Source organism: Suillus plorans (genome assembly GCF_016647745.1).
Source record: "Suillus plorans strain S12 chromosome Unknown HD556scaffold_20, whole genome shotgun sequence".
NCBI lineage: Eukaryota > Fungi > Basidiomycota > Agaricomycetes > Boletales > Suillaceae > Suillus > Suillus plorans.
In genome coordinates this window covers 143,201-167,238 of record NW_024537404.1, presented here as the reverse complement: position 1 = coordinate 167,238, position 24,038 = coordinate 143,201, and the positions used below count along the sequence as shown (strand labels likewise).

At 47.1% G+C, this 24,038-nt stretch overlaps 7 protein-coding genes across 7 annotated transcripts; 3 read left to right on the top strand and 4 right to left on the bottom strand.

Annotated features, from left to right (window-relative positions):
• Positions 1-549: 549 nt before the first annotated feature.
• Positions 550-3,013, top strand: HD556DRAFT_1471218 (autophagy-related protein 13-domain-containing protein; the record flags this gene model as incomplete). The annotated part of the gene is made up of 5 exons (XM_041308439.1): positions 550-672; positions 718-1,180; positions 1,248-1,804; positions 1,853-2,242; positions 2,387-3,013. 5 exons carry the CDS (start codon positions 550-552, stop codon positions 2,882-2,884), a joined length of 2,031 nt encoding a protein of 676 aa, XP_041161626.1. The 3' UTR covers positions 2,885-3,013.
• Positions 3,014-6,155: 3,142 nt separating this feature from the next.
• HD556DRAFT_1234791 (uncharacterized protein) lies at positions 6,156-7,000 on the top strand (the record flags this gene model as incomplete). Its single annotated transcript, XM_041297690.1, has 2 exons — positions 6,156-6,235; positions 6,283-7,000. The coding sequence occupies 2 exons, from the start codon at positions 6,156-6,158 to the stop codon at positions 6,998-7,000; spliced, it is 798 nt and encodes a 265-aa protein (XP_041161625.1).
• Positions 7,001-7,502: 502 nt separating this feature from the next.
• Positions 7,503-9,948, top strand: HD556DRAFT_1526441 (uncharacterized protein). The gene is made up of 5 exons (XM_041309309.1): positions 7,503-7,753; positions 7,806-7,962; positions 8,025-8,197; positions 8,250-8,961; positions 9,014-9,948. Exons 1-5 carry the CDS (start codon positions 7,577-7,579, stop codon positions 9,901-9,903), a joined length of 2,109 nt encoding a protein of 702 aa, XP_041161624.1. The 5' UTR covers positions 7,503-7,576; the 3' UTR covers positions 9,904-9,948.
• A 446-nt stretch (positions 9,949-10,394) lies between these two features.
• Positions 10,395-11,792, bottom strand: HD556DRAFT_1361897 (thioredoxin-like protein). Its single transcript, XM_041302657.1, has 5 exons — positions 11,534-11,792; positions 11,297-11,483; positions 11,120-11,241; positions 10,914-11,068; positions 10,395-10,852 (listed from the first exon to the last, which is right to left on the bottom strand). The coding sequence occupies exons 1-5, from the start codon at positions 11,702-11,704 to the stop codon at positions 10,813-10,815; spliced, it is 675 nt and encodes a 224-aa protein (XP_041161623.1). The 5' UTR covers positions 11,705-11,792; the 3' UTR covers positions 10,395-10,812.
• Positions 11,793-11,844: 52 nt separating this feature from the next.
• Positions 11,845-15,587, bottom strand: HD556DRAFT_1471190 (uncharacterized protein; the record flags this gene model as incomplete). The annotated part of the gene is made up of 12 exons (XM_041308438.1): positions 11,845-12,293; positions 12,344-12,452; positions 12,503-13,062; positions 13,111-13,288; positions 13,341-13,597; positions 13,647-13,715; positions 13,765-13,878; positions 13,929-14,536; positions 14,559-14,715; positions 14,766-14,885; positions 14,935-15,078; positions 15,147-15,587. 12 exons carry the CDS (start codon positions 15,585-15,587, stop codon positions 11,991-11,993), a joined length of 3,060 nt encoding a protein of 1,019 aa, XP_041161622.1. The 3' UTR covers positions 11,845-11,990.
• A 1,585-nt stretch (positions 15,588-17,172) lies between these two features.
• HD556DRAFT_1361879 (uncharacterized protein) lies at positions 17,173-18,053 on the bottom strand. Its single transcript, XM_041302656.1, has 5 exons — positions 18,015-18,053; positions 17,858-17,956; positions 17,720-17,789; positions 17,386-17,641; positions 17,173-17,289 (listed from the first exon to the last, which is right to left on the bottom strand). The coding sequence occupies exons 1-4, from the start codon at positions 18,045-18,047 to the stop codon at positions 17,583-17,585; spliced, it is 261 nt and encodes an 86-aa protein (XP_041161621.1). The 5' UTR covers positions 18,048-18,053; the 3' UTR covers positions 17,173-17,289; positions 17,386-17,582.
• A 380-nt stretch (positions 18,054-18,433) lies between these two features.
• On the bottom strand, positions 18,434-19,168 carry HD556DRAFT_1361856 (uncharacterized protein). Its single transcript, XM_041302655.1, has 4 exons — positions 19,140-19,168; positions 18,870-19,069; positions 18,563-18,804; positions 18,434-18,495 (listed from the first exon to the last, which is right to left on the bottom strand). Exons 2-3 carry the CDS (start codon positions 18,996-18,998, stop codon positions 18,613-18,615), a joined length of 321 nt encoding a protein of 106 aa, XP_041161620.1. The 5' UTR covers positions 18,999-19,069; positions 19,140-19,168; the 3' UTR covers positions 18,434-18,495; positions 18,563-18,612.
• Between the last annotated feature and the right edge of the window lie 4,870 nt (positions 19,169-24,038).

Genomic DNA, 24,038 nt, shown 5'->3' with positions numbered 1-24,038 from the left:
GCGCTTGGCCAGCCAGTGGGGTGTTAAACGCGAGGACTACATCCGGGGGTAGTGCCAGGTGATTAGCCTGGTCATTGCTCCCGAAGTTTAAGCTTTCCGGTCGATCGCGACAATGTTATTTGTCCCAGCATGTCACAAGATACTTGTGGTAACGGCAATACTCCGGTTTCATGCGAAAACGACAGGCCCTTCAGGAAGGTCAAACTGGTATAAACCGATGTTCGTGGTTTCTCCACGTCATCGAGTGAGTACTTTGACGGGGTTAAGAATGACTCTTACGGTGCTTATGTAATCTTAGTCTAAATTGAAGGGTTCACTAAAAAGGAAAGCTTTGGTGGTTTCCCAGCTTACGGTTGCTGTCTCATTACCCCTGCGGTAGTTGGACTCATACTGCGTGCTGAACACGCCTTCGCTTTGTCCCATTTCTGACCACGACTTTGATCGACTCATACTTCTAGACTTGTAACCCTAATGTCGTTTCTTTTCTAATTTCTTTCTACTACCCATTTCATACTGGTCTGTTCGAGTCAAATACCATTTCCCTTTACAATGTCCAATGACATACACAAGGCCGACCAGATAACACACAAATTCTACACAAAGCTTTGTCTCGTCGTCTCCAATGCTAGGGCCACTTCTGAGCCGAGGTCTCAATCAAAGGTCGACAAATGGGTGCGTAACTCCTTCAGGTTACAGACTACACTAACCTCTTTCCAGTTTAATCTTGAAACCCCAGACTCTGACCTCTTCAAAGATCATCTACGCATATACAAAGCAATATCTACTACGCCTGCGCCACCCCCACTCGAACTTCAGGTGTTACTCTCCGTCCCAGATCTTATCACTAATCAAGTCTTGGTGCACCTTGCACATGACTCCTCTCGTTCTCGTGTCGACCCAACGCCCAGGCACATCGTACTCGAGAATTGGTTGCTCAATTTTGTTCCAGAACCTCGTGGCGACAGTGACTCCGACAGTGTGGCACCATCCACCATTTACAAGCACGGGATACCTCTCTTCCGTAGTGTCTACAGTTTGCTTCGTATTCTTCCCTCCTGGAAGCTTTACAAGAAGCTCAGGAGGCGCACGAGCAATGCATACCGGAACGGTAACCTAAGTATCCATTTGCGCGTCAAGGGCCTCGACGACGGCGTTAGCGTGACTGACATCCTCGATTTCGGTAAGTCACGTTACCTTCAACCTCGTGGCTTCATCTCATGTCAGCACTTCATCTCCGTCCAATGAAGACACGCCCCCTGCACCCAATGCACCACCACTACAGCACCAAACTCATCTCTTCCCTGCTATTCCACATCCTTTAGGCACACTCTCCCTTGCTATCACCTACCTCTCTTCTCCGAACTTCCAGCTCGACGAACTTGAGTCCCTCCTCTCATCTCGCTTCCTCTCTCTAGATGAAGGACAGGACTTCACCCCTACCCTTGCAAAGAATCAGCAGCGTGATTCCCTAACAGGCCTTCCAGGTAGTCAACCATTGCGCGCATCTCTTCCAAAGTCACCGCTGTCCTCAATCGCAGATCGTTTTGTTCTCCCTGCCCCAAATTCTCACTCACGTACAAACTCCATGCCAGTCAGCCAGAGTCCGCGCTTGGGCGCTTTCCCCGTAAGTCGTACTTCCACCGGTGCTGGGATCAATGCAGGATCTACATCTGCCCTTTCGATCGCTTCCTCGCGTCAAGATTCGAGTACAGCTTGGTCTAAGGAAGACACAGGACCTTTTTCGGGCATTTCCGCTGCTGCACGCATCAGATTGGAGAGTATGGGAGGAAGGAGTAGTAATGCTGTCAGCGTTATCATTCTGTTTATTCATTGGCGACTGACGTATCTTCAGGACCTTCCCTCTGCCCTAGGGCCACTTCCGATCCGAAGGCCAGGTATTAACCCGGTCCATCCATTCAAGACATCCACACTGTCATCAGGCTCTCCGTCCATCCACTCGCCTTCCCCTTCTCTGCGTCAACCGTCGCCACTCGCCGTAGGCAATCCATCACTGCCTTCTCGCCCGGTGCCACCGTCACCGAACTCCTCTCGTGTTGTTCCCCACTCCTCGATTGGATTCGGTAGGCAATCACCAAGTAGCATCGGAGGCCGCTCAGAAGGCGAGGACACATCTCCGAAGATCCCAACGAGGAAGCGTTATTCCAGCAGTTTTGGTCATCGCTACGCTGCAGCTGGAGGTGGGGGGAGCGTTGGAAGTGCAGGAAGTGGGGAACGAGCAGAGGTAAGCGACCTCATTGCCTTATTATACATGATCCTTCACGTTGCATATCGACCTCACTGATATTGCATTGCATCGCACGTTGCTTAATTTTTCATCATTTGTTATTTATAGATGGAATATAGTACTAATGACGTTCCTGTGCAGAGTACCTCCTTCCTTGGTGTACCCACTGATGACGATGAGATATCCATCTTTGTCAAAGATATTGATGCGCGGAAGCCACTTAATGCTCAACGTCAACCCTCTCCCGCGTCTACGCAGGGCCGACCCGCTACCCCATCACACACCAAATCCGATTCCATGGGTTCCGCGGGACCAATGTTGACACGAGAAGAAGAAGTCGACGAACGTTTACGCCACATGAATGAGACGTTCCTTGCGAGCTTGGAGGGGCTTGGTGGTAGCCGGAGAAGAGGCAGTATAGGTGGAGATTCGGCAGGCGCAAGCCCTATTTCGAGTGTAAGTGGACGTGGGGAAGGAGAGAACAGAAGTTCGCGGCCCACGGGGATCTGGCGAGAAACGTCAAGACCGAGACTTGGCTCGTTACGCAGCATGAGTGCCAACGACGTAGCTTCGAGTGGCGGGTCTGCAGAAGTGATGGGGAAGTTGGAGTTCGATGAAGAACCTCAGGCACGAAGATAAGGTTCTCGTTGATGCGGCATGCATCTACTCTCATGAACATACGACTGATTTGGTGGGGTGGTGGTGATGGTGATTAGCCCTGTATCTTCTGCAAGTTGCAAGGTCAGAATCAAGTTACTGGGCGAGTTTGCTGATTTTCATGGCATCGTCCTCGTTATATTATTTTCACGCATTTTATAGCCATTTGTCTCATTATCTATCGACATGCATACCCGAACTCTCGTCTTTATCATATGCATAAGTTCTATACGCAGGGTTGATTGGGTCTACAATTCATGAGTATGTGTGCCTAGTAGGAGTTGTCGAATCGACTGTCTCAGACAACACACATCAAATTTTCGGACCTACTACGGTCTAGATGGTAAACGCACAGTATAAATAATCTTGCTGCTCAAGGCTACTTGACTTTGGGCCACTTCATCAACAAAATGTTCATCTTGGCATTCGATGATGGCTTGGAATTGGTCGCAGAAATTCCGTTCCTCTTGTCCATTGGCGCGCATCACCAAGACTAGAATAGTTAGCACTGTTCTAGGTTTTCTGGACCCAATCCCAATGTGTTTGATTGAAGCATGGAAATAGAAATCGAACTAGTGGCGTACGAATGATGAGAAGTTGCATGGATCATTTTCACAATCGCCTACCTTCGCCCACTCAATTTTACCAGGCACGTAGCCGGGCATCAAATCTCCCAGAATAACCCACTTTCCTTTGACATATCATGATCTCAACGGTATGATGGATACACCGGGTACTTGAAAGACGCATTGCTATGTTTGGTCAAAGACAGGACGGAAGCAAATGCACTTCGAACACATGGGAAAGTGCGTGAGCACCCTCCGGGCTAAGAGTGGCCTGGGGGCTGTAGATGTTTAGTCCGATCAGTGAAACACAGTATGACGCAGGGTTTTCGTGAGGTTTGCTCATTTGAGTATGAACTAGCGAAGGATATAAAGTTGACGGAACGTTGGTGAGACGAGGAACACCATAAATGAGTATGCCACATCATTGGCAGCGAAGCAAAGGGAGAAAACCACGAACCGGGTGTCATCTATTCCTGCAGAATGGGCTCAACAGCGGACAAAGCCAATCTTGGTTCTGCCCCGATCAGTGAATTAGCTTCACTGACAAGCCGTGCCTCTGTTAGATTACACGTTTCAAACAAGTGGATTGTCGTCGAAGTACACAAAGCTCCACGGAATTGCAGTTAGCTGGAGGTACTTCCTAAATGCAACAATGACTTACAGCACCCCCAACTTCATCGTCGAACTCTATATTTTACCTTGTTCGTTGCATAATAGCTGCATTGATACGAAGTGGATGCTTTTTGATACTACTTTAACAGCGAGAGTCCTCAGGCCTAGGATGTCGTCGCAGAAAAAAATTGTGCCGCAAGACAGCACAGCACAGTACTAGTTTATTAGATTCATTACCGTTTGTAGAAAAACCTGTGAGCTCGAGTCGCATCACACACCTTCTTGCTGCAACCGTCGGCTTGACGCCAATGTCCTCTGAAAACGACCGGAATTTACGATTCGAACGAGTGCGTGCTTGCGGGAGTCACATCAACATCCTCGCCGTTCGTAGTGGCCCGTCCAAGGCCCGTCAATTAAGAAATTTAAAGGAATGTGCTGATCCGAATTTCACGAGCCACATCGGTACCAATAGGCAACACTTGCAAACAGCCCGATGAGGCCCGAATTTCTCAGGTTATTCCCGTCCAAGCTGCATCAATCATCAACCGAGAAACTGGTATGACAGTCATGATCTCGTCATCCAAAAAAGCTCGAGGCTTGTCGCCCTCATATATGGACCCGGAGGTCTCTCGGTCTTTGAAACCTACCGTACCCACGAAAAAATGCGCTACCCTCCTAGCAAATTTTACTACCATCGGCGAGTCAGGTCATTAATTCTCTTGTTAAAACGAATCATTCAAGTGTCAATCTACAATAGTACTTACTTGAAGCAAGTTGGTGCGCCAAGTCCTATTGTTTGATGCCACAGAGCATTTTTCCGGTTATAGACGCGCTCATATACATACAAGAGAACTTAATCAGCATCATCTTCGGCGTGAACACTGTTATCCCAGATATATATTTGTCTCACCTTGGCTACTGCTGATGTCGGACAACTTGTGGATTACACCATGTTGTAGCCGGGCCTGCCAGGTTGTCGTGGGCACATTTTGTACAGCGAGAAAAAGCCCGTTTCTTGTGCAACGTGGTCACCGTTTAGATCGTTGGACATGTGCATCGGCGATTTAAAGATACGACTTTTCCGTTGCCCTCTAACGGCGCAGGCTCGACGGGTTTTGATCACGGTGCTATTTCATGGAGGGACTGTACGTCATCAAAGCATCTTGTCACAAGTCCGAAGTCCTGATGAGGTATGTGTGGCAAGGGAATTCGGTACCGGTTATCATAACACATTCTTTTTGATTGCTATGCTTGATTGACCGGTCACTCAAGTGGCTCGCTTGGTGATTGCGCTGATGGGCAGTCAAGGGTCCAGGACTAGGACCCTTGTCGGCGCCGGCTTTTACTCAAACGCCTTGATCTTCTCTATTATATGCAATGACTCGTTCCAGCCTTTTCTCTCGGTGTTGTTGAAGATAAGAGCTGATTTGTAAACCTTAGACTATGGTGTTTGCCATAGAGATGGTCGCAAATTTTCTCTTGCGATGGGGCTGTAAGTCGGACGTAGAGTGCTGCCGTGTTATTATAACAGTCAAGTCACCTATCCCATTCTTTCGAGGCGATACGCATTGCAGTGCTACTAGCCTCCGGCGATTCACCTCCAAATTCGGAAATCTCTTCACACCGTGCAAAGATACGGCTTCTAGACGAAACACAATTTACAAACACAGCAAGTAAAGTGGATGATCGGCTCTTTTGTGTGTTCCTTCTGATTTCTAGTACTCAGGTTGCACATAGTTAGGAATCTTCATCACTCGTGACATACTCGAATCGGTGTGCCAGAGTCGCTCTAAGTTTCCGTACTCATAAAAGATTTCGTGAGTTACTACGTCATTGTTGATTTTCATGACTTGGGAACAAGGTCGGCGATTCAATGGTTCCCCCATGTTATACACGCAAGAGGTAAGAAAGACGCATGAACTCAAATGAGACATGTGGCTACACGTAACACATATCAAACACCGACAGAAGGGGTGAAGTCATGCGAGACGAAGATAGCGCAGCTGTGTTTCCCCCCTTAATAAGTTACCGCAAGCACTATTAGAGGTTATCAAAGCCACCCACACAAACACACGATGTCTCAGCCGATGATTATACTTTACGACGTACCATCCAATATTCCGCAACCTTGGGCCCCCAATATCTGGCGGGTACGGTAAGGCATTTTGCTCTAACAAATATATATGCCGATATATTTTCTAGGTTGATACTCAATTTTAAACGGCTCCCCTACCGTACTACTTGGGTGGAATTTCCAGACATCGAGGAAACCCTCCGTGGCATTGGGGCCCCACCAACGTCCGTCAGAAATGATGGCCGGCCTGTCTTCTCTCTCCCAGTCATCGTGGATCCCATACGGTCGCCGCAGGCTCCTATAGTACTTTCAAATGCAAGTCACATTGCTGAATATCTGGAAATTACTTACCCAGGCCAGTATAACTTTCTATCTGCAAACCTTATATCTGAACAATTTGCAGCGCGTCAAGTATTTCCAGAGGGATCTCGTGCACTGCAAGCGTTGTTTGTGCACTATATACAAGAAATATTCGCGAAGCCACTGCTCCCTATCATGGTGCCTCTTAGTCACCAACGTTTACCGGAGCGCAGTCAAACTCATTTTCTCAGTGGGACGACGCCAAGTTATCTTTCCGTTCCTCCAGAGAGAGAGCAGGCTTGGAGGGCAGTTCAAGAGCAGTTCGATTTTCTGGCAAATATTCTTGACAAGAACTCGGGCACTGACGGTGACGGGGTGGTTGCTATGGGCCATGAGCTCACATATGCTGACTTCGCCATCGTTTCGGTACTCATTTGGATAGAGAAAGTTGCACCGCATGATGGCTGGGTGAGGATTCGGCAGTGGAACGGGGGGCGGTGGGGTAAATTATGGGAAAGGTGCAAGAGCTGTATGGATGTATTTTAATTAATTGCTATGACGGGCGTCGCATCTAGTGAAATCGCCGTCCCTTCTTCTATACCTTATTTTTCCCTTTGTTCGAGTTTATACTGTACAAAAAGTTGATATATTGGTCCGTGACGAGAGTGGGCGTATGATAGTAACTCTGATTCTGTGTGCACATAGAGGAACTTGGATGCAGGGGCATGCCACAAACGCCATCCTAATATGCGTAGCAGGCGTAGTCACTATAAACAGTACTACTAGTATGATAGTCTACTTATTCGCCTTAGTTAAACCTCCCTCGACTTGAGATGCGACATTTCTCGCACAAGCATCTTAAAACCTTGCCGCCTACTTTCAATCGATTCTTCACTACTGGGCGTTCTATAATATATGTCATTGCCTCAGGCCAGGAGTCTGAGTCTTAGTGCCACGGTTGTTTAGCAGAAGGTTGTTTGTATTTGTTTTACTATGCCTGAGGTCCGGACGTTATAGAGGAATCATAACTTCCGCTGTCAAACTCTTACGTAATATGACGTTTGTTTGTACCTCCTGAACGTTCACTCTGAGCTTGTCCTTTTAGCTTCGTCTACAATACAGATGTCTGAACCGCTCCGCCTTAACTGCTTCACCTTGGGTGATGATCCTCGTCCTAATAATATTTTCCCAGTCCACATTGCGCAGACGCAGACTGTTGGTGACCTCAAAGAGGTCATCAAAGACAAGAAGAAGCCAGAATTTGACCATATTGCCGCTTACCGTCTCGAGCTATGGCAGGTGAGTGATCTGATGCCTATGATTGGATGTTGATAATCTGATATTTTGGAAGGTCGACCTGCCTGTCGACGAGACGATCAAGGACAATCTCAACAATCTTACACTTGACCCAATGGAATCCCTATCACCCGTGAAGAAATTGCAAAAAGTTTTCTCTGAAATACCTGAGAATAAAAACCTGCATATTGTTATCCGGGCCCCACCTTCCGGTGATTTATCTTTCGATATTGCCACCGTTTCCTCCTTACTGATTGCGGTCTGACCTATGTAGTGTCTTCTGGACCACTCCACCTCAAATGCTTTATGTTGGGCGATGATCCTCACCATGTATTTGAGATCAAGATTGCACCGACAGAAAGTGTCAGCGGCCTCCAAAAGGTTATCAAGGACGCGAAGATGCGACGTCTTGACCGTGTTAACGCGGATGATCTCAAGCTATGGAAGGTAAGTGATCTGACACCTACGATTGGATGTTGACGATCTGATCATTTGGAAGGTCAAGATCAATTCGGACGACCTACACTTACTCCATACGATCGGAGGCGAATCCGTGGAGTTGAAGCCGTCAACCAAACTGTCCACAATGTTCACAGATAGAGTAGATGACAGATGTGTCCATGTCGTCGTACAGCGTCCTGCCGTTGCACGACTCTTTCCAATTGTTGAACAACGTCTCGCGTATCTCAAGAAGGGCGCAGGTGCTCCGTCAATTGGTGCAAGACCGGCCGCATTCTCTCTAGTAACGCAGGACAACCAAGAGTACCTTTGCAATCGTCCTCGCGGAGCCGCGGACCCTGTTCCGGTCACTCTTCTCGAGCCTATCTTCGCCCAGTTTGTGGATGATTGTCAAAAACGACAACCAACTGACCACGATAACGACCTTGTTTGGCAACTTTCGGAAACGATGTGCTCTTTCTATAAGGATGAGCTCGCACGGATGGATGCATTTCGGCATGTGCTCCGCAAGTATGGTATCATACTCGATCCTTCTATGGTTGGCGGGACAAAATGTGTAACAGACGGACATCTTTTGTCCTCCGACGGAATGTTTGTACAGGTGATACTGAAGGGGAAGAACGAGATTGGAAGCGGCGCTGCCGAACCATTCCTGGAGGCAATGTTGTACCACCGCAAGTTTATGGAAGAGTCGAAATTTGAGATAGCCAACCTCTGGTCTGTCTTTCCGTGCATCCATATCATTGTCTTCGGTAGTTCATTTCATCAGATTCGTTGCTAAAACCCTTTATTGACCACAACTAGGCGCATGCATTGGCTTTGCAGGCTCTGTTTTGACAAACAAGGTCCAGTCTGATATCCTGGTCCCTATCATTCCTCTCTTTTGGCATTCGACAGACCTCCATATGCAACTGATGGCGGCTCGTACTTTTGGGGCTCTCAAAATCACCGTCGAGAAACTCACAAAGCTGTACTCCTGTCAAATTCCGACCGTCGAATTCAAAAATCAATCTCCAGGATATCCTTATCCTCGGAGTTATATCAATTCAACCTCAACCGATGGCATTCAGGAATTCTCGTATGATGTGACTCAAATCCTCAGGGATCAACTTATCTTCTTCGGGGAAACCGTCGGCGATGCGGCTGGGAGCAAGATATGTATCAAGTTCGTCAGGCACTACTCCCCTGAGGCCCACAAATTCTGTGCCGGCAAGGGGCGCGCTCCCAAACTTATCGCCTACGATCCTTTACCCGGCGGCTGGAATATGGTGATTATGGATGCCCTTGATATTGATGATGATTACTTCCCGCAACGGCCTGGCTCATATCGACAGCTCAGTAAGATGGCTGTTGTGGACCGCCAGCCGCTGAAGGAGGCCATCACCTCTCTCATCCAGGAGTTACACGATGCCGGCTACGTTCATGGCGACGTTCGGGATGCCAATTTCGTTGTGAAATACAAAAAAGACTTCATGCTGCTCGACTTCGATTGGGCTGGACCGAAGCAAGAGACCCATTATCCTATACGTGTTAATCGGAAGGATATTCGACGTCCTGATGATGCGCGGGATGGGAAGAAGATTACGACGGAGCATGACTTGGAGATGCTGAATCATGTATTTGATCCTGAGCAAGATGGTTGGAAGTCGTCTACAAAGCGCCGCCGTGTATCTAGTAGTGAAGGGTTTACATAATACCAGTCTGTTTAGTGCACCGGGTGACTGCGGGACATTCAAGACAACTCTCTCAATGACAATTGGGACTGAGCCAATGAATCAAGATTCACAAAGTGATTTGTAGCGTCAGTGGGACATGGAAGCTATTACGAAGTAGAAATTGCCCGGAAGGGGGTACAGAATCAAAGAAGACGATTGCCGAAAAAGCCAAGGGATGATGGTAGTAGTCAATAATGTTATTGGAGTTGTCGGTTCGTTGCTGGCCACTAGCGACAATGGATGGCTCATCGTTGTTGTCGCCCCGGTTAGGCTAAACCAACTTGCTGTCCATCTTGAAGCTGGTCTTCGCAGTGTGCATGCCACGGACGGATGTCTGTCACGACTAGTGTAACATTCATCCTGGAAGGGTCAGGAACAGTTCAACGTTATTCATCCTTGATGCAGGCTTGTCACCTGACCCAGCGGGCATGATAAGCACCCGCATGTCGCGGTCCTCGATGTCAAGCAGTATTAATCCCCTATCTTTCTTTGCCGGCATTTACAAGAGTGCAGACGCCGCCAGGGTGAGATATATTGCATAGGCGTTGAGCGTTTGAACGTTGAGCAAGGACGTCCAGCAGGTATCGCGATTCTCGCTTGTCGTCTAACACATACTAACTTGTCTTCATTTTCTGTCGTTCACAGTACTAGTGCAATTATGGCATGTTCGACTTCTGGCCTCGATGATTTCGACACTCGACATTGTTTGGGAAATCCTTGCTCTGTGGCTTTCAGTCTGAATTAATGTGAAACCAGCCAGTGTTGGTGCCAGCGTCATTGTCTAGAAAGTGCAATGTATGATGGTGTACAAATTCCTAGAAACAAAACGAGATCGAAAGGATTCATAGTATCAACTTGGCCGAGCGGGCGTGTTCGTAGCCTATTCACTTAGCTGAGGCCTTTGATAAACTCCAATGCAAGACGGGGACTGAGGTATGCCATATCGACGAATGAGAAAGAAAAACACAGTACAGTGACATGGAACGCACCTGTCTACCGGCTTCACAGGCATTCGCTTATCCAAAAGCTTACCACCCTTCTCAAAGACAAAATGACTGCGTTTCGTCTTATTTCCATCACCAGCCCCAAGAACGCCTATCAACGACCTCTTTGGATCAGAAATGAGTGGGAATGGGAGTTGTTTCTGAAGTGACAAGTTGTTGTTCGCACATTGAAATTATGCATGGTGACGTACCTTCGTTTGCCATTTACTTTGAGCAGCTGAGGAGTCAGCACTGACTCCATAGATATCATAATCAAGCGAGGCAAATTCTTGCCATATATCACGGAAGCCACATGCTTGCGTAGTGCATCCAGCTGAAAAAAAAACCGTTGCTAGGATGAACAACAAAATAAACCCAAAAGAACTTGCGTGTGTCAGCCTTCGGAACAAGAAAGAGAACGACACCCTTCTCTGCTGCAATTGAACCAGTATCGATGTCTTCGCCTTGCTCGTTTTTGAGGGTTATGGAAGGGAGAATATCGCCAATGTCGATGGGCGCTAGTACATCTGCTACATCATCATCCTCCTTGACCGCTTCGTCTTCATTAGCTTTGGCCTTGAATGCATTACAGTCAAAGTCAGGGAACTTGGCTTGAAGTGGCGTACTTTCTTGTTCATTTCATCTTTGTCAACCTCCTCGGCTGCCCTTTTTTTCCCCGGTTTTGAAGGTTTTTTCGGTTTCTTAGCAAGAGCAGGAGTCTCTACTTTTGATTGCCCTGAAATTCTTGAGGATCGCCTTGGAGCTTGAGGATCAGCCCCAAGTTCGTCGGAGGCCATGGTGCTTGCGTAGGTAGAGATGAAAGGTTGAAGAGGCTAAGCGACAACGTTGCACCTACTACGGCGTCTGTCAGGGGCTCCAACTGCTATTCGTACGTATTGGTCGCATTAAATCCACAATTTAAGGTAATATACACGGAATGAATTCAAGCAGACAACCGCAAAACAAAAACCTTGAACGATAGACATTTCACATTCCACAACTACTATTGATAGCAGGTATATGGCAAGTTCGGATGGAATAGTCAAAGTAGTCAAATAAATGATATACGAAGGGCACGATGCCCTATCGAGGCTCAGGAGGAGGGCTTGCTGAAAAGCTTCCTGGTAATGGGCGTGAGGCTGGAAATGTGGGTGAAGTGGGGCTTCTCGCAGCAGTCATTGTCGTAGGCGAATTCGGAGAATGTAGGTCTCCCGTTGATCCATTGGAAGACGTGGAACGAGTGCGGGAGATGTATGGACGCGGTGGAGGCCGCAGAGCTTCCCCAGGGGGAGGAGAAGCTATTTCAGGTACAATCACGTCCAGGTCCATACCAAATTCATCGATTATTCCGCGAGGAGGAGGCCGTTCGACCATAGCCTCCAACAACTACAACAGTGTTCGAAAAAATCGCGAAACTAGATAACCAATATACTCACCTCACGACGGAGGTCTTCGCCAGCGTACTCTCCCTCCATCTCTTCAGGTCCGAGAAGGACAGCACCTTTTCGGAAGATTTCCCCTTCTTCTTCAACCCAACTTTTCGACCTTTGGACATCATCAGGGTATGTAGATACTTTGCTCGTATGGTGACCCACCTAACCACAGGGGAAGGGACGCTAATTTGGTCTTCCTCGCCTAAGAGTCTGTTGTCGTCTTCATCCTCGTCCTCCGATTCGGTTATCATGAAAGTGGGACTCAACACTTTCTCCGGCTCCTCCGGTTCTGGTTCTGCTCGACCTTTTCCTTTATCTACCTTCGGAGTTAGTGGTGTATCATCTTCTGACAGATCTGCGGGGTTCCCATGTGAAGCATCCCCGTTAGCGGGACTGATCACTGCGCTTGGAATATTTAACCCAAGACCGTGAAGAAGCGATATACTTGAAGGAGCGGATGACAACTGTGTGATAGCACTGTTCAGTTTATCGCAGAGGCCCAGGAGCTCTTCTAGCAGGACGATGTCTGTCGTAGTCTGCACTTTTTCTGTGATTTCGTCGACAATAGCCTTGGCTTGCTGAACGAGGTCTTGGTCCGCGGGTGACACAACGGTCGAGGAGGATACGCCAGAAGATGCGACCGAAATAGACTTTGGGCTATTCACCGAGTTCTCGACTTGAGACAGCAGCGTGTATGCACTTGATATAACCTCATCATTACCCTTCAGAATCGTGAGTAGGCTGATCATATACGGGGAACATACACCTACCTTGAGCCCGCCACCTTGACCTATTGATTTGGCTAGTTCACTTTCCTGGATCATGTTCCACACACCCTTACCAAACCCTTTGTTGCTCGCCGGACTACGAAGTCCATCAGAAACATGTGCCGCTTTTTCTGCTTCCTCCGTATTCCGGATACAAGTGTTGAGAATTTCACGACACATTCTGTGTGAGGTCATATTCATGAAACGTACTGTACAGATCACTAGACACTCACTTGGCAAATTCCTCGTCATCTGGAGGTATATTGACGTCGAGACATCGCATCGTGTGATTAGCCTTGAGTCCCGAGCTCAGAGCCATAATGGCAGCGATGTTCAAGTTATTGTCCGTGAGATCAAGGTGGAGCAATGAGTTTGATTCGGGAAGAAATTCTGCGAGTGCGATAGCGCCCGTTGATGTCATGGTGGTAGAGGAGAGGAATAGGCGCTTGAGAGCATTATTTAATGTGAAAGCCGTTCGGAGTGATTGGATCTAAACATTGTTCAGTCTAGGCACCATGTGCAGCGAGTTATCAACGCACGCCTTCGAGACCAGGACCGGAGCAGGGATTCCGACTGAGATCCAAAGTTTCTAAGCAATGATTGTATTTCTAGAAGTTCCTGTTAAAACTGACGACCAAAGAGACTCTCAGCGCTTACCAGTGCCTCGGCAATTGCCACCAAGCACTGAACATCCAGCTTGTTTTCGCTCAAGTTCAGGACCTTAAGGGTTCTATTTCGTTTGAGTACTTGTGCCAGATAAGTAACCCCATTCTACGCCAACGTCATCAACAGGCAATACTATATTTTAAAAAAATACTTACACGAAGGTCGTTGCCTCGTAAATCCAATGTGCGGAGAGCTCCGAGTCTTGGCAATGCATCGAGAGCGCGCACCTTGTCCAGCAGTGCAGCGCTTGGGCCATCATCGTGCCTGTGGGCCGTACCATTGGGATGGAGTCCGCCCTCTGACCGTTGATGCCCAGAATTTGGTGCAAGATGACGGGTGGTGACACCACCCTGTGGATTTGATGTGATGATGGGGACGGGCTGACCAGAAGCAGAGAGCGGGGGAGGTTGTGCTGTTGCAGCACCTCGGCGATTACGAGGTACATATGGTGTGTAAGTTGTTTGAGGAGGCATGGACGATGGGTGACGTGGAGGAGGCAGTACGGGTCCTGTACGGGTAACAGGTGACGGAGGAGGTAGATGGGTGAAAGGGGGGATTGGGGAGGAAGGCGGCGAAGAGATGATGCCTCCTTGTGAAGGAAAGGTAGATGAGTTGGGAGTACTAGGGACCACGTCTGGGTAATCTCGGATCATGAGAGCAAGCGCGACAGCTCCTGTTGCATTGATGCGATTATGTCGCAAAGAGATGTTGCGAAGAGATGAAGTACGAATGACTCGGGCTGCCACACTTAGTGGAAATTGGACTAAGGGTAGTTGACAGCTTACCAAGAACGTCCAGCGCTGGCACTCTGAGCGAACAATCATCTAGACGGAGAGAGATTAAACCAGGCTCAGGTGCTGTTGTCAATGAGACTACTATATAATCTACTGCCTTCTTGTCTAGATTTGTTTGTGAGAGGTCGAGGAATTGTAGATTTTTTGCCTGACAATGAAATATGAGCAGGTGCATTATTACCTGCGAAAATGACGCACTTGTGAGGCATAAAAACCAAGGACTTTGAACGCAGGTGTCTTTAGGCGACGGTTTGACGCGACGGACAGAAAAACGAGGGTGCCAGGTATGAGCAGCGCGTGAAGCATAAGTTTCAATTTCTAGGTTATGGTGAGCACAGCAGAGGCAACCAGGGTAGAATCAAGTTACATAGTCATCCAAATCACATTCTCGAAGGGTGAGTTTTCGAAGACCCCATTCGATCGTAAACACGTCAGAGAGGATTGCGGCAGATGTAGGTGTCAATTGTACACCAGACAGATCAACGGACCGAGGATTTGTGCCTGATGCGCGCTGTTGAGTGCAGCCGCATTCGAGATTAGCTTGATGTGTTCTCAGAACCCACAAGTAAATTTTGTCACCTTAAAGGCAGCCGAAATTGCGGGGTCTGGTTCTTCCTCTCTCGATGCGCAACATTCTCTGTAGAACGATTCCACCTTGTCCAAATTCCACCAATCTTCCGTTTCGTTCGGACCAATAGAGTTGCCTCTGACAACTCTGCTGCGTCTCTCTGCTTCTCTCTCTTCAATTGCCCGCTTCTCATCTTTGAGCGTCGGTGTTGACGGAGGGTTGGTAGAGGATATAGGGTAAACTGTGACGAGTTGAGGAAGTATAAAATGGGCACGCTTGAGAGGTTTGATGTCGTCGCTAGCAAAAGCGGGAGATTGTGTTGGCAGAAAACCCTTGATTCGAGAGAATATACCAGTTTGCGTAGGTGGAGGGCGCTTCAAAATCGACTTTCCAGGTATTGGGATGGTTACCGCTGATGAAGAGGGCGAACATGATGAAGACGGACTTGCCATAGGTTGAGACTGAGGCTTAACTTAGCTACTCAAGTTTTTAGCGATTTTGCCCAATTGAATGACCTTGGGACAGTTACTATAGGGCCGATAAGGAATATTTAATAAGACCGATCAAACTTCGCCAAGCACTTTGAACTTCAACGTTCAACGTTAACCCTCATAAACTATCCACATGTACTTATTTCTGGCGAACACTGAAGGCGCCTTATTTTTTGATGGGAGCAGATTGGTTATCAGGCCCAGGTTTGGCCCAAACGCCCTCGAGCAACCGTAGAGGTCAAATCAGCCTGAAGGATCGCTTTCGATTGGTCGCTACTTCAGGTGCGTGTCGTCTGATCATTTTATCGGATACGGCCTGAGATTCACAATATCACATGCGAACGGGGTTCTCTGGAAAGTGTCCACCAAGGTACTCTAGGCTGAGTCCTGTTCGCCATAGAACATTCAAAGATACGAGGCATCTCACCGCATGCTGCCGATCCTGACTTACCGCTGGAGCGTCGTGACCCTTCCCGACATTACTGGTTTCGCCATAGGTTTTTACATCATTGTACCCTACTATGAAATCCCTTACTTCCGTTTGCAGTGTCGGATGAGAGCCATCAATCCGCCATTGCACAGATTGGATCGGCTGGAGGCTGTACAGCGTTGTTTGTTGCGAGGGAATGCCTTTATGCAAATTGTGTAGGAGAAGCCATACAAGCAATGAAGATTGCGTTTGTGCTAATGGAAATTTTTACAAATGGATCCAGCGTTCCGAAATCAGCTTTCACTTAGACATCGACGGACACTCTACAGAAGTGGGCGACAGAAAGAGTAGGTCAATAATCGAAGCGTCAGATGGGAGAAATAACCCTCAGACCGATCAAGCTTCGCCAAGCACTTTGAACTTCGAAGCTTCAACGTTCAACGTCAACGTCAACCCTCATAAAACTATACATTACTTATTTCTAGCGGACACTGAAGGCACCTTATTTTTTGATGGGAGCGTATTACTGCAGATTGGTTATCAGACCCAGGTTTGGCCCAAACCTCGAGCGACCGTAAGGGTCCTGGGTACGATTTTTGCATCGCAGCTTATTTTTGCGTGGTTACGATTCTTGATGCAGAGCGGCGGGTTGTTTTCATTTGTTTGGTCAATTTGCACGTGTTTTGATGTTATTTATGTATCTTATCTTATTGTATCACGTTTTAATGCGTCACTATGTTTACTATTATTTGGAAATCACATAAAATTGTCCATGTAGAACTGACCTCGCTTCGCAAGGTAACAAGCGCCATGACCACCAGTCACGGAGACAGCTGTCACGGTAACGTACCGCTACGACATCATTCAAGTTGACAACCCCCGTTGCAATCCGCGAGCGTTCCACAGTCATACTTTCCTGCAGGCACTCATAAGTACGCGGTATCTATCTAACATCGAAATACGGCTATGCTGAAGGTATTCACCAGTCTGGGCGCATGGCCCTCCATTGGGGTCTTGTGCTATAACGATCCCCGCAGTACTGCGGCGGACATTATCGTAGTGGTGAGTGAGATGAAGCTATTTTTATTGAACTGAAAGTTATACACAGGCAGTAAAGGGCAGTCAACCCAAAAACATGCACCTACTGTGCATCTGACGAAGCAACACAATGCCGCGCTGTGGCAATGCGATATCTCTAGACGTGGCTCCATGAGAACTGGCTGACGTAAAGCTCGTGTCAAGACGATGATCCGCTTTTCGCATCTTCTTAGTTCAGTTTCCTAAGAGTCTTTTGTGGAATCACCGTTGTGTTGGCAGTGGTAAATGGCTGAAGGTATATATGTGGAGAAGCCAAAACAATCAATGACGGGTGAGATTTTCACGTTGCTCATAGTTGTAGCCCAAAGTCAGACTGATGTGGATATCGCAGCTGAACGTGGAGTCATAAACTTATTTGAATACGTTCTTGAGCCTCAACAACATCTTTCAAACCCTCATGGCTATTCCCCCAGCGCCAGCCAGTACCATTAATTACGGAGACAGCTGTGCTGTATCATTATGATATTATAAACATGGCAAGCAAGAAGTAGGCTCACCCTTTCCCTTATGTGCAGCTGTAGGACCCACCGGGACCTACTCCTCCGCTGATGACGGTATATGACAGAAATACAACTACGGAAAGTTATTGTTATAATCTGCGAGCGTTCCGCACCAATACTGTTCTGGAAGCACCCGTAAGTATGTGGTCTGAGATCAGAACACGGGTATCTTGAAGATATTCACCAATCGGGCTGCATGGCAGGCCGGTGTGGTCGGATGCTGTAACAATCTTCGCCAGCACTGCGACAGATATAATCATAGTAGTGAGCGAGATGAACTTCATAGCGGCACTTGAGGATAGGTCTGGATGATGCTCCTTGTTATTGAACTGAAATTTATTGCTTCGCTTTTATACACAGGCAGTAAAGGGCAGTCAGCCCCAAAACATGCATCTGTTGTGTGCGTCAGACTAAACAACCTAATGCGCGCCGTGGCAACGCGATATCTCTTGAATTGGCTCCTTGGTATCTTACTAGTGTCAAGCTCGCGTGGAAATTTCATAGAGACGATCCGCTTTCCCGACGATCTCTAAACGAGTAAGTTCTACTGCAGTTCTTCCTTGCTATCCAAGTCACTGTGCTTATCTACCCCAGAGTATGCTGTAAATCTTTACAGCAATCTGAAAGTACTTTTTGTGTAGGACAGTTTTCCCGATGAAATTTCTACCATCTGACAGCGATATCAATTCTGCCAAATCGACTGAGAATTAACCTTGCAAACTGCTACGGTGGCTTGACTTGTGCCGATACTTTTGATTACACAGAGATGGAGATCTGTGATCTAGCCTTCAAGGCCAACCTTGGACGAACAGATTCAAGATTGTAGGGAATTATCAGCGCAGTGCGTTCCATCTTCGTATGGCCTTCCAATATTAATCATCAATGGCAACTATCGTTCATTTCGACAGCCTCTCGAACTCAAGCTTAGTGGACCGCGAGCAAGACTAGGCGCAGTTGATCATTTTAGACAAGTCCAAACATTTACATTGCTCGAGCAGCACGAAAATTTATCCACAAGCAACTGCACTGATTGACTTCGAACTAGGTATTGCACCATCAACCACGATACCAACGCGAAAGCAGAACATGACTCACTGTCGCGATGCACCACTAGGGCTGCCGGCTCAACTTTAGGGGTGTTGGCAGTACGCTGATTGCTAAGGCCCGCAGGTGAGTCATGTGATTGAATCCTGGAAGCGACCTGTTCATACTCACCCCAGGTGGTTGTATACAAAGATAGTTCTTGCAGCAGTCTGCACTTGTTGAGCACGCTGTTTTGCCACATGCACTGACAGACATAGACGCTGTCAAAAAAGTAACAACGGCGAGGAAGGAGAAATGCATTTTATGTGCGAGGTGATATGGAATCTTCTGAGGGTGATTTCGAATGATATCTCTGAGGATGGGGGAAAGCTGTAAGACGACGGCCAGCTTTTATATTCTGTATGCATATACTTATGGGCATGCTTCTGATCGATCTGGCAGAATTGTTATTGCTGTCGAATGGCATAATCACAATTTTCGGCAGAACCTGCAGGAGCGTGATCAATCACGACCCTTGTATCAATACCTGCAGTTACTAGGGTCATATCGTGTCAGGGATATAATTGATTATCTGTGAGTTCTTCCGCATGAAATTCTCATTGGTTTGAACCGTTTCTGAATCCATCTCTTCGCAGCGCTCCACTCTTTGCAATCTGGAAATTCACTTATGCTGTTTGCATGTTGCTAGTAAAGAACAAACTGTTTCGCTCTGTTACCTCGCGTCCGCTGCCTGATTTCTGCTGGTCGTGCCCGCTACGGACGTGGCACGGCTGTTGCATGTCCAGCTTCAGTAAAAATTCTACTTGATTTGAACTTCTGGTCAGCTCCATTGACTGAGACTTAAGGCGACCCAAGGCCGTATCAATGACGCAGCCTTGGGTAAATCCTCATTACGCGAGTCGCTTCGTGGCTCAGGCCGCGGGCGACCAAGTGGCACCTCGACTTGGACCTTAGAAACCAACGCCTACAGCGTCTCATCACCCGCTAACCGGTTTTCTACACTAGATCTAACCAATGCCACCCCAATCCTGATCCCAACTGTGTAGGTTACCCTCCAAAGTTAAACTACTCTCGAGAGTCGACGGCCGAACCTGGTAACTCCTCTTAACGCCCACCAACGGATCAGCACGTAATCGGGTCCTCGATTCGGACCGCTGGCTTGACGCCACTCTCCGTGTCACATGCATCTTTGTCATGGTAGTCATGGTCCACGAGGATCGTGCAAAATTTCTCAGAGTAAAATTGGTAAAGTACGGCTACGCATAATACAGACAACAACGAAATACGGTACGACCCCATTGTTAATTCTTAACGCCACTCGAAACAAACGTGCTCTAATCATAGAACACCAGGGTCCTCAGCTCGATGGATTCCCGAGGCGGCGCTCCCTCTGGAGTGTTTGGGTCTTGGAAGGCTGTATGAGCAGCGAGCCTCGCGACACTCCCATCTTGTACGGAGTCAGAGCTAAGATCCTTTCAGTATGACAGAAATCTTCCCTAGTGACACAGTATTTGCCTCGTGTTAGAGGTGCGAACCCCAGTTATTATCACCTGTAACTACAGCCGTTATGTGGGAGTCACAGGTGAATTTTCGGCCTATCAGTATAAACGATAAACGATCTTTTATTGGTGGCACAATTTACATATAACTATTCCCTCATAACAAACAACGCCGTACCAGCCAGTCCTATTTGTGCAATGGCGGCTTATCCAACACTGCAAACGGAAGCAAGGGATTTCATTGCAGGGTGCAATGATGTAAAAACTGGTGGCGAGCTCCAGTGGTAAGTCGCCTAGTCAGGATCCGCAGCATGTGGTGTGAGATGAATTCGCATCTTTGGATCCTCTGTGACGAATAGGACTTAAGGTACTTTGGTGGACACTTTCCAGAGAACTCGTTCGCATGTGATATCGTGAATGTTAGGCTGTATCCGATAAAATGATGAGACGACACGCACCTGGAAAACAGTTGAAAACGATCCTTCAGACCTTTAGGGTCTGTTCGGATACACAAATTTTGCCACGAATTTTCAAATTTCAAACATATGGTGCTTTGTAATGTTTGGGGGTCAGTGTGACATATGTGACAAAGCATATCAGCCCATCGATAACATGCCAGCTACGCGATCTAACACTAGATTGACTCGTTCAAGTCTCAGCCACCGTGGACGTTCAAAGAGCACCATGGTACGTGGAAAGAAGAGCGCACCGGAGTGTCAGGACCCTGAAACCAAGGACCGATGTTTCTGGACACTGGACGATGAAATACACCTCATCCAATACATCGCTACCCACCGAGCTAAGGGTGGTAACGGAATGAACTTTGACAAGACCTTCTGGACCTCTGCTTCTAATGAGACATCTAAACATACCACACAAGGTGCGCTGAAGACAATTGATGCATGCCAATCGAAATGGGTGCGGGTAAGTTCTCATCATGTTGCACCAGTACTAGAGTCTATACTAATAAGACCTCCAGCTCCGTAGCACGTTTGGTGTTGTAGACTCAATTGCGACCTATTCTGGATGGGAGTACAGTCTGGAGCATGGCGCCAACATCACAGCTGAATCTGAGACGGTATGGACTGACTACATGGGCTCATCGAAAGTGAGTGCTGTCAATACTCCGCTACCACTGGCAACTACTAATATGATCCAGGCTCCTATCACTGCAAGGAAGTTTAAGAATAAAGGCTGGCCCCACTATGAAGCAATGAAGGAACTCCTACCATCGCCAAATACACGTGGAAGCCGTGCTTTCTACACCCGCATGCCTGCTGACAACGCTGCGCTGGTAGGGGCTCCGAGTCACGCTACCTCTTCTCACCTCCCAGATGGCATCAGTTATGATGAAGCCAATATACTCGACCAGGAGGAAGCGTTGAATGACATCGAGTCGCAGGATGTAGATATCGCCATGATGCCGCCACCCTCCACCATCATGACTGAGCCACCCTCTCTCTTTGATCCGATGCAACGGCCCACCTTCACTATCTATCTGTTTCTCAGTTTGCAGGGGTGTAAACCGTCCCCGTCCCTGCTCCTTCCTTATATGGGGCGTCCCTGCTTCCTTTTTTTCCCATGGGCGACATTTTTGGTCGGAAATGGTCATCCCTTACCTCACACCTTCCGTTTTTCATTTCAGAGGTATGTAACCATCCCTGCGTCCCTGCTTCCTTTTGTTCCCACGGTGCGCAACAATCCCTGCGTCCCTGCTCTCAAAAGGCAACCGTCCCTGCGTCCCTGTTCTTAAAAGGAAACCGTCCCTGCTCTCAAAAGGAAACCATCCCTGCGTCCCTGCTCTCAAAAGGCAACCGTCCCTGCGTCCCTGTTCTCAAAAGGAAATCATCCCTCCATCCCTCGTGTCAAATGCGAGGTAAGCATCATTTCAGTTGATATCAATACTGACCAGCAGTGGGATGCTCCAATTCCCAAGACGTCACTGCTGGTGTTTGCTGAGCCTTCCCTTTCTCCAGCTGGCTTCAGATAGTATCAGTCAATCATGATTTAAACCGTCTCATACACACTTGTAGACTACTGACTATATATCTAAGATTGGTAAAATGCAATGAAGTGTGAAGCTGAAAGAAGGAATCAGAGCCGACAATAAAGGCCAAGTGCGAAAATGAAACAACAAATGAGATCTACAGAGATGTAAAATGAGAAAATAACATGAGGAATGACGTCAAAAGACAATAGAACAAGAAAACAAAAGGAATGAGAGCGAGAAAGAGCAAGAGAGCCAAAAATGCGAAATATCAAGTGTGAAACTGAAAGGAGGGATGAGAGCTGCTGAGAAAGGCCAAAATGCGAAAATAAAACAAGAAATGAGAGCTAGAGAGAGGTAAAATGACAAGAGGATTGATATCAAAAGGAAATACAACACAAAAATAAAAGAAGGAATGAGAGCTAGAGAGATGGGGAAACTGTAACAATGACAGGAGGAATGAGACAACATGAAAGATGAAAATGCGAAAACAGAAGGAGGATTAGAGCAAAAAAGAGGCGAAAATGCGAAAATGAAAGAAGGAATGACAACAAAAGAGAGGTAAAATGTTACAGCAATGGAGGAACTCAGGGCTAGAGACAGGTAAAATGCGAAAATGATAGGATGAATGTGAGCAAGGGAAAGACGAAAATGCGAAAATAACGGAAGGAATGAGAGAAAGAGAGAGTGATAGCTAGAGAGGAAGGCAAAAATGCGAAAATGAAAGGAGCCTAAGGATTGAAACGAGAATCGAAAAAGAGATTCCTAAGAGGCAAAAATGCGAACATTGAAGGAGGGAAAATAAGAAGACAGATCTCAGAATGAGTCAGAGAGAAAGATAAATATGCACTCACTGGTCAGTTATCAACAGACACCTAGAGAGCTGTATTAAAATGGGCACAAATGCGAAAATTTGATATATCTAAACTACTTCCTACCCTCACAGCATATGATGCTCATTTGTTACATCTTACTCTGATAGCACCTTGACATGGTATATCATGGATAACAAACATTTATTCAGATAGTTTCAATACAGCAATCTTCAAAGATCATATATTGTATGGGTAGCTTCGACATTTATTCGTATTTGTTGTATTTGTTTCGTTTTCACTTCTCTTCTCTCCACTCTCACCACATCCAACCATCTGACACGGGCCTCTCTGTAAAGGGAGGTACATCTTGTGTAACTCAAGAGTCATGTAAGGTGGGGCACTACTCCCTTTTGTCAGTAATGACTGAGTATTCTTGGGCTGTAACGCCTGGGAGGAGTAGCTGCTGGAGTTTTCTTTTGGTTCTGGCTTTGCATATCTTTGTTGGTCTGCCAGCTTCATTTTTCGTGTCAGTTTTGACTATGCATGTCCTTGTTGGTCTGCCAGCCTCAGTTTTTATGTTAGTTTTAATAGTACATGTCTTGTTAGTTTTCTTTTCTCATTTGTCGTGTCATTTGGGGTACCTTGTTGATCTGCTTGTCTCGTTTCTGATGTCATTTTTGGTAGTACATGTCTTTGTTGGTCAACTTGTTTTATATTTTGGCAGTACATGTTAATTTTCATTCACTAGCGTCGTCTATGTGGTTACTTTTGTTACTGTATGTTCATCAGCCTCGTTTTTGGTGTCATTTTTGGTAGTGCATGTCCTTGTTGGTCTGCCGGCCTCATTTTTGGTACGTTTCGTGTGGCACCACTCCCTCTAGCTTGTAATGGCAGAGTATTCTTAGGCTGTAATGCTTGGGAGGAGTGGTATCTCACGACAGGGTTGGACCATTCACAATAAATTCAGTGATTTCCAGTTGGGCCTCGATCTTTTCGAATTTTAAGTCTACTACTAGTAATACTTTGGCATCTTATCTAA

Coding starts and splice junctions, on each gene's coding strand:
- HD556DRAFT_1526441 (XM_041309309.1), top strand. CDS start 7,577: ATGTCTGAACCGCTCCGCCTTAACTGCTTCACCTTGGGTGATGATCCT. Junction 7,754..7,805: donor ACCGTCTCGAGCTATGGCAG/GTGAGTGATCTG, acceptor ATATTTTGGAAG/GTCGACCTGCCTGTCGACGA. Junction 8,198..8,249: donor ATGATCTCAAGCTATGGAAG/GTAAGTGATCTG, acceptor ATCATTTGGAAG/GTCAAGATCAATTCGGACGA.
- HD556DRAFT_1361897 (XM_041302657.1), bottom strand. CDS start 11,704: ATGGCCTCCGACGAACTTGGGGCTGATCCTCAAGCTCCAAGGCGATCC. Junction 11,069..11,119: donor AAAGTAAATGGCAAACGAAG/GTACGTCACCAT, acceptor TTGTCACTTCAG/AAACAACTCCCATTCCCACT. Junction 10,853..10,913: donor CCTGTGAAGCCGGTAGACAG/GTGCGTTCCATG, acceptor GGCATACCTCAG/TCCCCGTCTTGCATTGGAGT.
- HD556DRAFT_1361879 (XM_041302656.1), bottom strand. CDS start 18,047: ATGCATGTTTTGGGGCTGACTGCCCTTTACTGC. Junction 17,957..18,014: donor GGCTGACTGCCCTTTACTGC/CTGTGTATAAAA, acceptor CATCATCCAGAC/CTATCCTCAAGTGCCGCTAT. Junction 17,790..17,857: donor CAGCATCCGACCACACCGGC/CTGCCATGCAGC, acceptor CCACATACTTAC/GGGTGCTTCCAGAACAGTAT.
- HD556DRAFT_1361856 (XM_041302655.1), bottom strand. CDS start 18,998: ATGCATTTCTCCTTCCTCGCCGTTGTTACTTTTTTGACAGCGTCTATG. Junction 18,805..18,869: donor TTTGTATACAACCACCTGGG/GTGAGTATGAAC, acceptor CTTAGCAATCAG/CGTACTGCCAACACCCCTAA.